The sequence below is a fragment of the Engystomops pustulosus genome, chromosome 8 (assembly GCF_040894005.1).
Source record: "Engystomops pustulosus chromosome 8, aEngPut4.maternal, whole genome shotgun sequence".
Taxonomy (NCBI): domain Eukaryota; kingdom Metazoa; phylum Chordata; class Amphibia; order Anura; family Leptodactylidae; genus Engystomops; species Engystomops pustulosus.
Window position 1 is genome coordinate 14,066,256 of NC_092418.1, and position 17,025 is coordinate 14,083,280.

Genomic DNA, 17,025 nt, shown 5'->3' on the forward strand with positions numbered 1-17,025 from the left:
CATGCTGCCTGGAGATAGGACACTATGTATAATCTGCTCAGCTCCTCCTGCTCTATAACATGCTGCCTGCAGATAGGACACTATGTATAATCTGCTCAGCTCCCCCTGCTCTATAATATGCTGCCTGCAGATAGGACACTATGTATAATCTGCTCAGCTCCTCCTGCTCTATAACATGCTGCCTGCAGATAGAACACTATGTACAATCTGTACAGCTCCTCCTGCTCTATAACATGCTGCCTGCAGATAGGACACTATGTACAATCTGCTCAGCTCCCCCTGCTCTATAATATGCTGCCTGCAGATAGGACACTATGTATAATCTGCTCAGCTCCCCCTGCTCTATAACATGCTGCCTGCAGATACGACACTGAGTACAATCTGCTCAGCTCCTCCTGCTCTATATTATGCCGCCTGCAGATAGGACACTATGTACAATATGCTCAGCTCCTCCTGCTCTGTAGTATGCCGCCTGCAGATAGGACACTATGTACAATCTGCTCAGCTCCTCCTGCTCTATATTATGCCGCCTGCAGATAGGACACTATGTATAATCTGCTCAGCTCCCCCTGCTCTATAACATGCTGCCTGCAGATAGGACACTGAGTACAATCTGCTCAGCTCCTCCTGCTCTATATTATGCCGCCTGCAGATAGGACACTATGTACAATATGCTCAGCTCCTCCTGCTCTGTATTATGCCGCCTGCAGATAGGACACTGTGTACAATCTGCTCAGCTCCTCCTGCTCTATAACATGCTGTCTGCAGACAGGACACTATGTACAATCTGTACAGCTCCTCCTGCTCTATAACATGCTGCCTGCAGATAGGACACTATGTATAATCTGCTCAGCTCCCCCTGCTCTATAACATGCTGCCTGCAGATAGGACACTGAGTACAATCTGCTCAGCTCCTCCTGCTCTATAACATACTGCCTGCAGATAGGACACTATGTACAATCTGCTCCGCTCCTCCTGCTCTATAACATGCTGCCTGCAGATAGGACACTATGTACAATCTGCTCAGCTCCCCCTGCTCTATAATATGCTGCCTGCAGATAGGACACTATGTATAATCTGCTCAGCTCCCCCTGCTCTATAACATGCTGCCTGCAGATAGGACACTATATATAATTTGTTCAGCTCCCCCTGCTCTATAACATGCTGCCTGCAGATAGGACACTGAGTACAATCTGCTCAGCTCCTCCTGCTCTATAACATGCTGCCTGCAGATAGGACACTATGTACAATCTGCTCAGCTCCTCCTGCTCTATATTATGCCGCCTGCAGATAGGACACTATGTATAATCTGCTCAGCTCCCCCTGCTCTATAACATGCTGCCTGCAGATAGGACACTGAGTACAATCTGCTCAGCTCCTCCTGCTCTATAACATACTGCCTGCAGATAGGACACTATGTACAATCTGCTCCGCTCCTCCTGCTCTATAACATGCTGCCTGCAGATAGGACACTATGTACAATCTGCTCAGCTCCCCCTGCTCTATAATATGCTGCCTGCAGATAGGACACTATGTATAATCTGCTCAGCTCCCCCTGCTCTATAACATGCTGCCTGCAGATAGGACACTATGTACAACCTGCTCAGCTCCTCCTGCTCTATAACATGCTGCCTGCAGATAGGACACTGAGTACAATCTGCTCAGCTCCTCCTGCTCTATAACATGCTGCCTGCAGATAGGACACTATGTACAATCTGCTCAGCTCCTCCTGCTCTATATTATGCCGCCTGCAGATAGGACACTATGTATAATCTGCTCAGCTCCCCCTGCTCTATAACATGCTGCCTGCAGATAGGACACTGAGTACAATCTGCTCAGCTCCTCCTGCTCTATATTATGCCGCCTGCATAGGACACTATGTACAATATGCTCAGCTCCTCCTGCTCTGTATTATGCCGCCTGCAGATAGGACACTGTGTACAATCTGCTCAGCTCCTCCTGCTCTATAACATGCTGCCTGCAGATAGGACACTATGTACAATGTGCTCAGCTCCTCCTGCTCTATAACATGCTGCCTACACATAGGACACTATGTACAATCTGCTCCGCTCCTCCTGCTCTATAACATGCTGCCTACACATAGGACACTATGTACAATCTGCTCAGCTCCTCCTGCTCTATAACATGCTGCCTGCAGACAGGACACTATGTACAATGTGCTCAGCTCCTCCTGCTCTATAACATGCTGCCTGCAGACAGGACACTATGTACAATGTGCTCAGCTCCTCCTGCTCTATAACATGCTGCCTGCAGACAGGACACTATGTACAATGTGCTCAGCTCCTCCTGCTCTATAACATGCTGCCTGCAGACAGGACACTATGTACAATCTGCTCAGCTCCTCCTGCTCTATAACATGCTGCCTGCAGATAGGACACTATGTACAATCTGCTCCTCTCCTCCTGCTGTATAACATGCTGCCTGCAGATAGGACACCATGTACAATCTGCTCAGCTCCTCCTGCTCTATAACATGCTGCCTGCAGATAGGACGCTATGTACAATCTGCTCAGCTCCTCCTGCTCTATAACATGCTGCCTGCAGATAGAACACTATGTACAATGTGCTCAGCTCCTCCTGCTCTATAACATGCTGCCTGCAGATAGGACACCATGTACAATCTGCTCCTCTCCTCCTGCTCTATAACATGCTGCCTGCAGATAGGACACTATGTACAATCTGCTCAGCTCCTCCTGCTCTATAAGATGCTGCCTGCAGATAGGACACCATGTATAATCTGCTCAGCTCCTCCTGCTCTATAACATGCTGCCTGCAGATAGAACACTATGTACAATCTGTACAGCTCCTCCTGCTCTATAACATGCTGCCTGCAGATAGGACACTATAAACAATCTGTACAGCTCCTCCTGCTCTATAACATGCTGCCTGCAGATAGGACACTATGTATAATCTGCTCAGCTCCTCCTGCTCTATAACATGCTGCCTGCAGATAGGACACTATGTACAATCTGTACAGCTCCTCCTGCTCTATAACATGCTGCCTGCAGATAGGACACTATGTATAATCTGCTCAGCTCCTCCTGCTCTATAACATGCTGCCTGCAGATAGGACACTATGTATAATCTGCTCAGCTCCTCCTGCTCTATAACATGCTGCCTGCATATAGGACACTATGTACAATCTGTACAGCTCCTCCTGCTCTATAACATGCTGCCTGCAGATAGGACACTATGTATAATCTGCTCAGCTCCTCCTGCTCTATAACATGCTGCCTGCAGATAGGACACTATGTATAATCTGCTCAGCTCCTCCTGCTCTATAACATGCTGCCTGCAGAAAGAACACCATGTACAATCTGCTCCGCTCCTCCTGCTCTATAAGATGCTGCCTGCAGATAGGACACTATGTACAATCTGTACAGCTCCTCCTGCTCTATAACATGCTGCCTGCAGATAGGACACTATGTATAATCTGCTCAGCTCCTCCTGCTCTATAACATGCTGCCTGCAGATAGGACACTATGTATAATCTGCTCAGCTCCTCCTGCTCTATAACATGCTGCCTGCAGAAAGAACACCATGTACAATCTGCTCCGCTCCTCCTGCTCTATAAGATGCTGCCTGCAGATAGGACACTATGTACAATCTGCTCAGCTCCACCTGCTCTATAAGATGCTGCCTGCAGATAGGACACTATGTACAATCTGCAGATAGGACACTATGTACAATCTGCTCAGCTCTTCCTGCTCTATAACATGCTGCCTGCAGATAGGACACTATGTACAATCTGCTCAGCTCTTCCTGCTCTATAACATGCTGCCTGCAGATAGGACACTATGTACAATCTGCTCAGCTCTTCCTGCTCTATAACATGCTGCCTGCAGATAGGACACTATGTACAATCTGCTCAGCTCATCCTGCTCTATAACATGCTGCCTGCAGATAGGACAGTATGTACAATGTGCTCAGCTCCTCCTGCTCTATAACATGCTGCCTCCATGACATGCTGCTGGTCACACAGCTTTCCCAGAATCAGATACAACATTTTTACAAAAATAACAAAAAGATTCCAAAAGAGAAGTTTAATGTAAGAAAAATAATTAAAAAAACACATAGAGCGTGTTTCCTTCAATCAAAAATCTGTAATTTTACATTTCACAGATTTCCTACATTCTGATAATCTAGAACATCTGATAATGCGGCTAATATCAGGCCCCACCGATACCGGATTAAAGGCATATCATGGAATGTACATTTTGGCATCAGATTTTCCATGTATATTTAAAGGAGTTATCCATCATTTAAAAAACAGCGCCACCCCAGTCCACAGGTTGTATCTGGTATTGCAGCTCAGCCCTAGTTACTTCAGTTTAGTCCAGGTGCAATACTAGACCAGCCGTTTACTAATCCTGGAGGATTCACCTAATTATTAATATCAACATTTAGAAAAATCATCAGATAGCAGTGCCGGGTGCATGTTAGGTGAGAGCTCTCAGTAAGTAGGTTGGCATGATACGGCGACATATAGTCCTGTTCTTATTTGTATCATTTGCAGGAAATTGGCCCTCAATAATAGGGACCAGGTAAACCATCTTGTTCTCCTGAAGGTTTCATGACAGATTTGGCTCTGCTACATCTGTGTGCTCAGAGACGGTCCATCACTAGGCTGAAGTTTACACCTAGATTAGGACATGTTCTCAGAGACGGTCCATCACTAGGCTGAAGTTTACACCTAGATTAGGACATGTTCTCAGAGACGGTCCATCACTAGGCTGAAGTTTACACCTAGATTAGGACATGTTCTCAGAGACGGTCCATCACTAGGCTGAAGTTTACACCTAGATTAGGACATGTTCTCAGAGACGGTCCATCACTAGGCTGAAGTTTACACCTAGATTAGGACATGTTCTCAGAGACGGTCCATCACTAGGCTGAAGTTTACACCTAGATTAGGACATGTTCTCAGAGACGGTCCATCACTAGGCTGAAGTTTACACCTAGATTAGGACATGTTCTCAGAGAATGGTCCATCACTAGGCTGAAGTTTACACCTAGATTAGGACATGTTCTCAGAGACGGTCCATCACTAGGCTGAAGTTTACACCTAGATTAGGACATGTTCTCAGAGACGGTCCATCACTAGGCTGAAGTTTACACCTAGATTAGGACATGTTCTCAGAGAATGGTCCATCACTAGGCTGAAGTTTACACCTAGATTAGGACATGTTCTCAGAGACGGTCCATCACTAGGCTGAAGTTTACACCTAGATTAGTTCTCTGAGACAGATCACCTCTAGGCTGGAGTCTAGACCTAGATCAGGACATGTTCTCTGAGACAGATCACCTCTAGGCTGGAGACCTAGATAAGGCCATTTTCTCAGTGAAGGTCCACCACCACATCTGGTCAAGCATTTATCAAGGCACATGGGGGCGCGGGTAGTCTATAATTTTCAGTGGGATGTAAGAAGGACAAAAAGGTTAAGAACTGGTTTGTGCACCAGAAAAGTGCCACAATTTTGTGCCCAAAAAACACAAGTCATGAGTGTGGGAAAAGCACCAATATTGTGGCACAGACACTTCATGAATAAGGCGCAAGAGGGACAGCAGGGGGGTAAAAAAAAAAATCTGGCCAATTTTCCATTTGAAAGTCGATAATAAATGCCCCCCTTGGGGTCTAGGCTTGGACTGTGAAGAAAACCATCTTGAATGAATACCCCAAATCCACAGCGTAGGCCAAAAAGTTAATGCAGGTCAGTATTGTGATGCCAACACCATTGTCCCAGGCGAGTCGGTATAAATCCCGGTTTGTAATCCACCTGAAATAATACAACGGCCATATAACCACCACGGTGATGTACATCAGAACGGCTAAAATGTTGAAACCGATGAGGAATTTCTCAATATTCCCAGGTAACCTCGCCAAGAGGCGACCAATGGTGAGGAAGATGATGAGTGCCGTGATGATGAAGCAGATGGAGTACACGGCCACAGACCACTGGAGACCTGCATAGGGGTAAGAAGGAGGAAGAAGGGAGAAGATGATGCAGGCCACGTAGGCCTCAAAGACCTTCAAGAGTCCTGGAACAGTAGACAGGAACCCGCTTATCTCTCCAGGTTTTGCTCGAGTGAGACCCACCTCGATGGCATAAGCAAAAAAGCATAGGATAGACATGGCAGTGGCGGCTCCTCGGCACGCACAGCTGTGTCCACTGCATTCACCGCTTAGGTAGACGGAGGGATACATGATGGAGGTGGTGAAGAGCATCAGTGACGCCAGCATTGAGAAAGCCGAGGTGAAGTCCTCCCAAGATATGGGGATGGCGTTATAGAATCCACTCAACTCCAGAACCACAATTAAAGTGGTCATGATGAAGGCCAAGATCCAGGTGAACATACTCCAGGCACCATATGAGTTATGGAACATGCCGACACTGGCCACCAAACTGAAGGCCGTACAGGACAAGAAGATCTGGAAGAAACGGAGGATGAGCAGCGGAGATACCAGATTGCGGAAATTCATTCTGTGGGAAGATGGGACAATGTCTGGAGATGAAGGAAATGTCGTCCTATGGAAGGTCAACAGAACTAAGGAATGTCTGAAGGATTTGGTAATTTCAGGGATAGTCCTTCAGTCCGACAGAAGCTTCTTCATAGACTGGTGTTACCTAAATCATGGGAAACCAAACATCAGTTATATCAACGGAGTCATCATCTACACACAGAGCAGGAGTAGTCATCATCTACACACAGAGCAGGGAGTAGTCATCAGCTACACACAGAGCAGGGAGTAGTCATCATCTACACACAGAGCAGGGAGTAGTCATCATCTACACACAGAGCAGGGAGTAGTCATCATCTACACACAGAGCAGGAGTAGTCATCATCTACACACAGAGCAGGGAGTAGTCATCATCTACACACAGAGCAGGGAGTAGTCATCATCTACACACAGAGCAGGGAGTAGTCATCATCTACACACAGAGCAGGAGTAGTCATCATCTACACACAGAGCAGGGAGTAGTCATCATCTACACACAGAGCAGGGAGTAGTCAACATCTACACACAGAGCAGGGAGTAGTCATCATCTACACACAGAGCAGGGAGTAGTCATCATCTACACACAGAGCAGGGAGTAGTCATCATCTACACACAGAGCAGGGAGTAGTCATCATCTACACACAGGGCAGGGAGTAGTCATCATCTACACACAGAGCAGGGAGTAGTCATCATCTACACACAGAGCAGGGAGTAGTCATCATCTACACACAGAGCAGGGAGTAGTCATCATCTACACACAGAGCAGGAGTAGTCATCATCTACACACAGAGCAGGGAGTAGTCATCATCTACACACAGAGCAGGGAGTAGTCATCATCTACACACAGAGCAGGAGAAGTCATCATCTACACACAGAGCAGGAGTAGTCATCATCTACACACAGAGCAGGAGAAGTCATCATCTACACACAGAGCAGGGAGTAGTCATCATCTACACACAGAGCAGGGAGTAGTCATCATCTACACACAGAGCAGGAGTAGTCATCATCTACACACAGAGCAGGGAGTAGTCATCATCTACACACAGAGCAGGGAGTAGTCATCATCTACACACAGAGCAGGGAGTAGTCATCATCTACACACAGAGCAGGGAGTAGTCATCATCTACACACAGAGCAGGGAGTAGTCATCATCTACACACAGAGCAGGGAGTAGTCATCATCTACACACAGAGCAGGAGTAGTCATCATCTACACACAGAGCAGGGAGTAGTCATCATCTACACACAGAGCAGGAGAAGTCATCATCTACACACAGAGCAGGAGTAGTCATCATCTACACACAGAGCAGGAGAATTCATCATCTACACACAGAGCAGGAGTAGTCATCATCTACACACAGAGCAGGAGTAGTCATCATCTACACACAGAGCAGGGAGTAGTCATCATCTACACACAGAGCAGGAGTAGTCATCATCTACACACAGAGCAGGAGTAGTCATCATCTACACACAGAGCAGGAGTAGTCATCATCTACACACAGAGCAGGAGTAGTCATCATCTACACACAGAGCAGGAGAAGTCATCATCTACACACAGAGCAGGAGTAGTCATCATCTACACACAGAGCAGGAGAATTCATCATCTACACACAGAGCAGGAGTAGTCATCATCTACACACAGAGCAGGAGTAGTCATCATCTACACACAGAGCAGGGAGTAGTCATCATCTACACACAGAGCAGGAGTAGTCATCATCTACACACAGAGCAGGAGTAGTCATCATCTACACACAGAGCAGGAGTAGTCATCATCTACACACAGAGCAGGAGTAGTCATCATCTACACACAGAGCAGGAGAAGTCATCATCTACACACAGAGCAGGAGAAGTCATCATCTACACACAGAGCAGGAGTAGTCATCATCTACACACAGAGCAGGAGAATTCATCATCTACACACAGAGCAGGAGTAGTCATCATCTACACACAGAGCAGGAGTAGTCATCATCTACACACAGAGCAGGGAGTAGTCATCATCTACACACAGAGCAGGAGTAGTCATCATCTACACACAGAGCAGGGAGTAGTCATCATCTACACACAGAGCAGGGAGTAGTCATCATCTACACACAGAGCAGGAGTAGTCATCATCTACACACAGAGCAGGGAGTAGTCATCATCTACACACAGAGCAGGGAGTAGTCATCATCTACACACAGAGCAGGAGTAGTCATCATCTACACACAGAGCAGGGAGTAGTCATCATCTACACACAGAGCAGGGAGTAGTCATCATCTACACACAGAGCAGGAGAAGTCATCATCTACACACAGAGCAGGGAGTAGTCATCAGCTACACACAGAGCAGGGAGTAGTCATCATCTACACACAGAGCAGGGAGTAGTCATCATCTACACACAGAGCAGGGAGTAGTCATCATCTACACACAGAGCAGGGAGTAGTCATCATCTACACACAGAGCAGGGAGTAGTCATCATCTACACACAGAGCAGGGAGTAGTCATCATCTACACACAGAGCAGGAGAAGTCATCATCTACACACAGAGCAGGGAGTAGTCATCAGCTACACACAGAGCAGGGAGTAGTCATCATCTACACACAGAGCAGGGAGTAGTCATCATCTACACACAGAGCAGGGAGTAGTCATCATCTACACACAGAGCAGGGAGTAGTCATCATCTACACACAGAGCAGGAGAAGTCATCATCTACACACAGAGCAGGGAGTAGTCATCAGCTACACACAGAGCAGGGAGTAGTCATCATCTACACACAGAGCAGGGAGTAGTCATCATCTACACACAGAGCAGGGAGTAGTCATCATCTACACACAGAGCAGGGAGTAGTCATCATCTACACACAGAGCAGGGAGTAGTCATCAGCTACACACAGAGCAGGGAGTAGTCATCATCTACACACAGAGCAGGGAGTAGTCATCAGCTACACACAGAGCAGGGAGTAGTCATCATCTACACACAGAGCAGGAGAAGTCACCATCTTTGTCTGTTTTTGGAGTCTCCCCTGTAATGATGGTTCTGTACTTGGCGCTGCCCCTAGATTCTTGCCCTATGAGGGGCACCTCCCTTGTCTTGGCGCGTTCCCTTCCTGCAGGTTCTGGGTCCTTCTATTTGCCCAGGTTGTGGACTGTTTGCCGCCGCGGCTTCCTCTTTCTTACCTCACTTTCTATTTACATAGGGAAAACCCAGTCCTGGCAGGTGCCACCCCCCCCCCCCCTGCAGGGGGCATCACACCTCACCAGGGGGCATGGGGCATCACACCTCACCAGGGGGCATGGGGCATCACCCCTCACCAGGGGGCATGGGGCATCACCCCTCACCAGGGGCCATGGGGCATCACCCCTCACCAGGGGGCATGGGGCATCACCCCTCACCAGGGGGCATGGGGCATCACCCCTCACCAGGGGCCATGGGGCATCACCCCTCACCAGGGGCCATGGGGCATCACCCCTCACCAGGGGCCATGGGGCATCACCCCTCACCAGGGGCCATGGGGCATCACCCCTCACCAGGGGCCATGGGGCATCACCCCTCACCAGGGGCCAAGGGGCATCACACCTCACCAGGGGCCATGGGGCATCACACCTCACCAGGCACAGCACAGTACTACTACTCCTATCCTGTATATATGGGCACAGCACAGTACTACTACTCCTATCCTGTATGTATGGGCACAGCACAGTACTACTACTCCTATCCTGTATATATGGGCACAGCACAGTACTACTACTCCTATCCTGTATATATGGGCACAGCACAGTACTACTACTCCTATCCTGTATATATGGGCACAGCACAGTACTACTACTCCTATCCTGTATGTATGGGCACAGCACAGTACTACTACTCCTATCCTGTATATATGGGCACAGCACAGTACTACTACTCCTATCCTGTATACATGGGCACAGCACAGTACTACTACTATCCTGTATATATGGGCACAGCACAGTACTACTACTCCTATCCTGTATATATGGGCACAGCACAGTACTATTACTCCTATCCTGTATATATGGGCACAGCACAGTACTACTACTCCTATCCTGTATATATGGGCACAGCACAGTACTACTACTCCTATCCTGTATGTATGGGCACAGCACAGTACTACTACTCCTATCCTGTATATATGGGCACAGCACAGTACTACTACTCCTATCCTGTATATATGGGCACAGTACAGTACTACTACTCCTATCCTGTATATATAGGCACAGCACAGTACTACTACTCCTATCCTGTATGTATGGGCACAGCACAGTACTACTACTCCTATCCTGTAAAGCTCTTACCTGTAGAGCTTCCACATGGTAAATCTCTGGCAGCCGGAGGAAACTCCTATGGACTGTGCGAAGCTGCTGCAGACATTGTACCTGGGCGGTGAAGTGGTGCTGGGAGGGTGTGAGGTGTAGTGGAGGGTGTGAGGTGTAGTGGGAGGGCGTGAGGTGTAGTGGGAGGGCGTGAGGTGTAGTGGGAGGGCGTGCGGTGCAGTGGAGGGTGTGAGGTGTAGTGGGAGGGTGTGAGGTGCAGTGGAGGGTGTGAGGTGCGGTGTAGTAGAGCTGGGGGGGGGTGCGGTGTAGTAGAGCTGGGGGTGTTTGTGCGGTGTAGTAGAGCTGGGGGGGGGTGCGGTGTAGTAGAGCTGGGGGGGGTGCGGTGTAGTAGAGCTGGGGGTGTTTGTGCGGTGTAGTAGAGCTGGGGGGGGGTGCGGTGTAGTAGAGCTGGGGGTGTTTGTGCGGTGTAGTAGAGCTGGGGGTGGGGGTGCGGTGTAGTAGAGCTGGGGGGGGTGCGGTGTAGTAGAGCTGGGGGGGGTGCGGTGTAGTAGAGCTGGGGGGGGTGCGGTGTAGTAGAGCTGGGGGGGTGCGGTGTAGTAGAGCTGGGGGGGTGCGGTGTAGTAGAGCTGGGGGTGGGGGTGCGGTGTAGTAGAGCTGGAGGGGTGCGGTGTAGTAGAGCTGGGGGTGTTTGTGCGGTGTAGTAGAGCTGGGGGGGTGCGGTGTAGTAGAGCTGGGGGTGTTTGTGCGGTGTAGTAGAGCTGGGGGTGGGGGTGCGGTGTAGTAGAGCTGGGGGGGTGCGGTGTAGTAGAGCTGGGGGGGGTGCGGTGTAGTAGAGCTGGGGGTGGGGGTGCGGTGTAGTAGAGCTGGGGGTGGGGGTGCGGTGTAGAAGAGCTGGGGGTGGGGGTGCGGTGTAGTAGAGCTGGGGGTGGGGGTGCGGTGTAGTAGAGCTGGGGGGGTGCGGTGTAGTAGAGCTGGGGGTGTTTGTGCGGTGTAGTAGAGCTGGGGGTGTTTGTGCGGTGTAGTAGAGCTGGGGGTGTTTGTGCGGTGTAGTAGAGCTGGGGGTGGGGTGCGGTGTAGTAGAGCTGGGGGTGTTTGTGCGGTGTAGTAGAGCTGGGGGGGGTGCGGTGTAGTAGAGCTGGGGGTGTTTGTGCGGTGTAGTAGAGCTGGGGGTGTTTGTGCGGTGTAGTAGAGCTGGGGGGGGTGCGGTGTAGTAGAGCTGGGGGTGGGGGTGCGGTGTAGTAGAGCTGGGGGGGGGTGCGGTGTAGTAGAGCTGGGGGGGGTGCGGTGTAGTAGAGCTGGGGGTGGGGGTGCGGTGTAGTAGAGCTGGGGGTGGGGGTGCGGTGTAGTAGAGCTGGGGGGGTGCGGTGTAGTAGAGCTGGGGGGGTGCGGTGTAGTAGAGCTGGGGGGGTGCGGTGTAGTAGAGCTGGGGGTGTTTGTGCGGTGTAGTAGAGCTGGGGGTGTTTGTGCGGTGTAGTAGAGCTGGGGGTGTTTGTGCGGTGTAGTAGAGCTGGGGGGGGGGTGCGGTGTAGTAGAGCTGGGGGTGTTTGTGCGGTGTAGTAGAGCTGGGGGGGGGTGCGGTGTAGTAGAGCTGGGGGTGTTTGTGCGGTGTAGTAGAGCTGGGGGTGTTTGTGCGGTGTAGTAGAGCTGGGGGGGGTGCGGTGTAGTAGAGCTGGGGGTGGGGGTGCGGTGTAGTAGAGCTGGGGGTGGGGGTGCGGTGTAGTAGAGCTGGGGGGGGGTGCGGTGTAGTAGAGCTGGGGGGGGTGCGGTGTAGTAGAGCTGGGGGGGGGTGCGGTGTAGTAGAGCTGGGGGGGGTGCGGTGTAGTAGAGCTGGGGGGGGTGCGGTGTAGTAGAGCTGGGGGTGGGGGTGCGGTGTAGTAGAGCTGGGGGGGGTGCGGTGTAGTAGAGCTGGGGGGGGGTGCGGTGTAGTAGAGCTGGGGGGGGTGCGGTGTAGTAGAGCTGGGGGTGGGGGTGCGGTGTAGTAGAGCTGGGGGTGGGGGTGCGGTGTAGTAGAGCTGGGGGGGTGCGGTGTAGTAGAGCTGGGGGTGTTTGTGTGGTGTAGTAGAGCTGGGGGTGGGGGTGCGGTGTAGTAGAGCTGGGGGGGTGCGGTGTAGTAGAGCTGGGGGTGTTTGTGCGGTGTAGTAGAGCTGGGGGTGTTTGTGCGGTGTAGTAGAGCTGGGGGGGGGGTGCGGTGTAGTAGAGCTGGGGGTGTTTGTGCGGTGTAGTAGAGCTGGGGGGGGTGCGGTGTAGTAGAGCTGGGGGTGTTTGTGCGGTGTAGTAGAGCTGGGGGTGTTTGTGCGGTGTAGTAGAGCTGGGGGGGTTCGGTGTAGTAGAGCTGGGGGGGGTGCGGTGTAGTAGAGCTGGGGGGGGTGCGGTGTAGTAGAGCTGGGGGTGGGGGTGCGGTGTAGTAGAGCTGGGGGGGGGGGGCATTCCTGGAATCGTCACCTACTCTGATACATTGTTACAAAAAGTAAGAATTTCTGCTGTGAGGAAGTACCTGCAGGGATCAGGACACCAGAGGCTCGGATATATCAGGACTTGGGCAGTGAATGACCCCCACAATGATGGCGGCTCAAGGTTTCCTTATCTCGGCAGTCGCCTCCTTTATGGCACACGCAGGGTGGATGATGAACCTTGCGCAATGTCATTGGTATTTATGAAGCCGCCATCGCCCACCTCATACCGGTGACATGTCGCAGGCGTGCGGGGACTACAGGTCTCAGCATGTCTCCACAGCAGTAACACAGACTAAGCAGCCACCATATGGATGATTTACATCATCTTCCTGCATAGGATCTTTTCATCCAGAGCCCCCTGGTTCACAAATAGAATTCCAGGCTGACAGTGAAGACTGACACAAGTGATGGAAGTTGTATGTATAGGACGGTATTGGAGCCGTGTTATGGGGTTAATCATTACCCTGCTGAGACGCATCCAGTGCCGCGCCCCATATCTATGGACGCCAAGAACTGTGTGAACCCGTAGGACGGGGGGGAAGGGGGGGCAGGTGGCTCCCTGCGTAATACACAATCCTGTCCCCAAAACCACAGGCGTCACCAGCGCCTCCCAGCACAGACATCACCGCTATAGGAGAGAAGTGGCGCCATCTACTGCTCACAGTGCAAACTGCACCAATGCAAAGCATGTAAATAATAATAATCTTATTTATATAGCGCCATCATGTTCCATAGCGCTGTACAACCCATAGGAAGTAATGACCCCCTAACATGTTTCATGACCGTCACCTAACAACACCCATCATCACTACTCCACCCATCATCACTACACACATCACTACTACACCCATCATAAACCTGACCAAACAAGCCGCTGCTTGGATCAAAGGGGACCCCTGACTACCAGAGGAATAGGCCACAATGGGGCACATTTACTAAGGGTCCGCACACCGCATTTCCGTTGGGTTTCCCAACTTTTTCTGTTTTGTGCCGCATTTAACTTTTGGCGCATGCAATCGGATTTTGCCGCAATCGTGACGACTTTCGTGTGACACTAATTCGGGGGCGTGGCCGTTGGACAACCTGACTGATTCGGACTGAGCGCGGGATTTAACATTCAAAATTGTGTCGCAAGCCCAAGCACTTACATGCACCGGGAAGAAGAAGGTGAACTCCTGGGACCTGAGCAGGGAAGCGACACATGCAGGATATCGGGTGCACGATCTTAGTGACTCCCCGCACAGCGCATTATACCAGACAATGCACTTACATGCACCAGGAAGAAGAAGGTGAACTCCTGGGACCTGAGCGGGGAAGCGACACATGCAGGATATCGGGAGCACGGCACGATCTTAGTGAATAGCGCCAGCTCCCAATCCTCGCCGGACAACGCACCTCGGGGATCGCGAGGGGACGGGTAAGTAAATGTGCCCCAATATGTCCACGTGGGGGAAGGGGGGGTTCAATTACCAATCTGGGGGCACAGAGCTCTCTCCATTCCATCAGACTTCACATAGATCTCTGTCACCTAGAGAAATTCTCTGCCGTCCATAGCTTTGTGCAAAGCAGTGAACGCAACAACCTAATCCTTAAAGGGGTCGTCCACTTTTCGCACATTCCAGCAAATTATTGATATTGTTTGAGTAATGAAAAGTTATACATTAACCAATATACTTTCTGTATCAATTCTTCACGGTTTCCAAGATCTCTGCTTGCTGTCATGCAGCAGGAAGCTTCGTCATTTACTTCCTGTAGAAAACCCCCGGTCTATGGTCATGTGATGTCACACAGGTGCAAGGCTCATTATATCCCTGGTCATGTGATGTCACACAGGTGCAAGGCTCATTATATCCCTGGTCATGTGATGTCACACAGGTGCACGGCTCATTATATCCCTGGTCATGTGATGTCATACAGGTGCACGGCTCGTTATATCCCTGGTCATGTGATGTCACACAGGTGCACTGCTTATTAGCATCATGCAGCTTTGATTACACTTTGTGATATAAAGAGCCGTGCACCTGTGTGACATCACATGACCATAGACCGGGGGTTTTCTACAGGAAGTAAATGACGAAGCTTCCTGCTGCATGACAGCAAGCAGAGATCTTGGAAACCGTGAAGAATTGATACAGAAAGTATATTGGTTAATGTATAACTTTTCATTACTCAATTATTTGCTGGAATGTGAGAAAAGTGGACAAACCCTTTAATGCTGGAAAACACAGGAGATGCTCATAGACCTGCGCAGGAAGGAACGCGGCCGTAATCCATCCAAAGGCCAGGAAATAGGAAAGAAGCGGCAAGTACCTGGGAGTAATCATAGTCCGCAAATAGGAGCGCAACCAATTATAGTAGTTATATTCCTGTACATAGGGGGCAGTATTATAGTAGTTATATTCCTGTACATAGGGGGCAGTATTATAGTAGTTATATTCCTGTACATAGGGGGCAGTATTATAGTAGTTATATTCCTGTACATAGGGGGCAGTATTATAGTAGTTATATTCCTGTACATAGGGGGCAGTATTATAGTAGTTATATTCCTGTACATAGGGGGCAGTATTATAGTAGTTATATTCTTGTACATAGGGGGCAGTATTATAGTAGTTATATTCTTGTACATAGGGGGCAGTATTATAGTAGTTATATTCCTGTACATAGGGGGCAGTATTATAGAAGTTATATTATTGTACATAGGGGGCAGTATTATAGTAGTTATATTCTTGTACATAGGGGGCAGTATTATAGTAGTTATATTCCTGTACATAGGGGGCAGTATTATAGTAGTTATATTCTTGTACATAGGGGGCAGTATTATAGTAGTTATATTCTTGTACATAGGGGGCAGTATTATAGTAGTTATATTCCTGTACATAGGGGGCAGTATTATAGTAGTTATATTCTTGTACATAGGGGGCAGTATTATAGTAGTTATATCCTTGTACATAGGGGGCAGTATTATAGTAGTTATATTCCTGTACATAGGGGGCAGTATTATAGTAGTTATATTCTTGTACATAGGGGGCAGTATTATAATAATTATATTCCTGTACATAGGGGGCAGTATTATAGTAGTTATATTCCTGTACATAGGGGGCAGTATTATAGTAGTTATATCCCTGTACATAGGGGGCAGTATTATAGTAGTTATATTCTTGTACATAGGGGGTAGTATTATAGTAGTTATATTCCTGTACATAGGGGGCAGTATTATAGTAGTTATATTCCTGTACATAGAGGGCAGTATTATAGTAGTTATATCCCTGTACATAGGGGGCAGTATTATAGTAGTTATATTCTTGTACATAGGGGGTAGTATTATAGTAGTTATATTCCTGTACATAGGGGGCAGTATTATAGTAGTTATATTCTTGTACATAGGGGGCAGTATTATAGTAGTTATATTCCTGTACATAGGGGCAGTATTATAGTAGTTATATTCCTGTACATAGGGGGCAGTATTATAGTAGTTATATTCCTGTACATAGGGGGCAGTATTATAGTAGATATATTCTTGTACATAGGGGGCAGTATTATAGTAGTTATATTCCTGTACATAGGGGCAGTATTATAGTAGTTATATTCCTGTACATAGGGGGCAGTATTATAGTAGTTATATTCTTGTACATAGGGGGCAGTATTATAGTAGTTATATTCTTGTACATAGGGGCAGTATTATAGTAGTTATATTCTTGTACATAGGGGGCAGTATTATAGTAGTTATATTCTTGTACATGGGGGGCAGTATTATAGTAGTTATATTCTTGTACATGGCGGGCA

General features: G+C 49.1%; 1 protein-coding gene across 7 annotated transcripts; it reads right to left on the bottom strand.

Moving 5' to 3' along the window:
* Positions 1-4,672: 4,672 nt before the first annotated feature.
* LOC140074690 (myeloid-associated differentiation marker-like) lies at positions 4,673-15,063 on the bottom strand. 7 transcript variants are annotated; one of them, XR_011849247.1, is made up of 3 exons: positions 10,811-10,996; positions 5,326-6,646; positions 4,673-5,272 (listed from the first exon to the last, which is right to left on the bottom strand). XR_011849247.1 is itself a non-coding variant. In XM_072119771.1 (2 exons), exon 2 carries the CDS (start codon positions 6,499-6,501, stop codon positions 5,656-5,658), a length of 846 nt encoding a protein of 281 aa, XP_071975872.1. In that variant the 5' UTR covers positions 6,502-6,646; positions 14,917-15,063; the 3' UTR covers positions 4,673-5,655. The 7 variants fall into 7 exon arrangements, 6 of the variants coding, with proteins under 6 accessions (XP_071975872.1, XP_071975873.1, XP_071975875.1 ...); XM_072119771.1 differs by lacking the exon at positions 10,811-10,996 and adding an exon at positions 14,917-15,063 and having other exon boundaries at positions 4,673-6,646; XM_072119772.1 differs by lacking the exon at positions 10,811-10,996 and adding an exon at positions 14,909-15,024 and having other exon boundaries at positions 4,673-6,646.
* Positions 15,064-17,025: the final 1,962 nt, after the last annotated feature.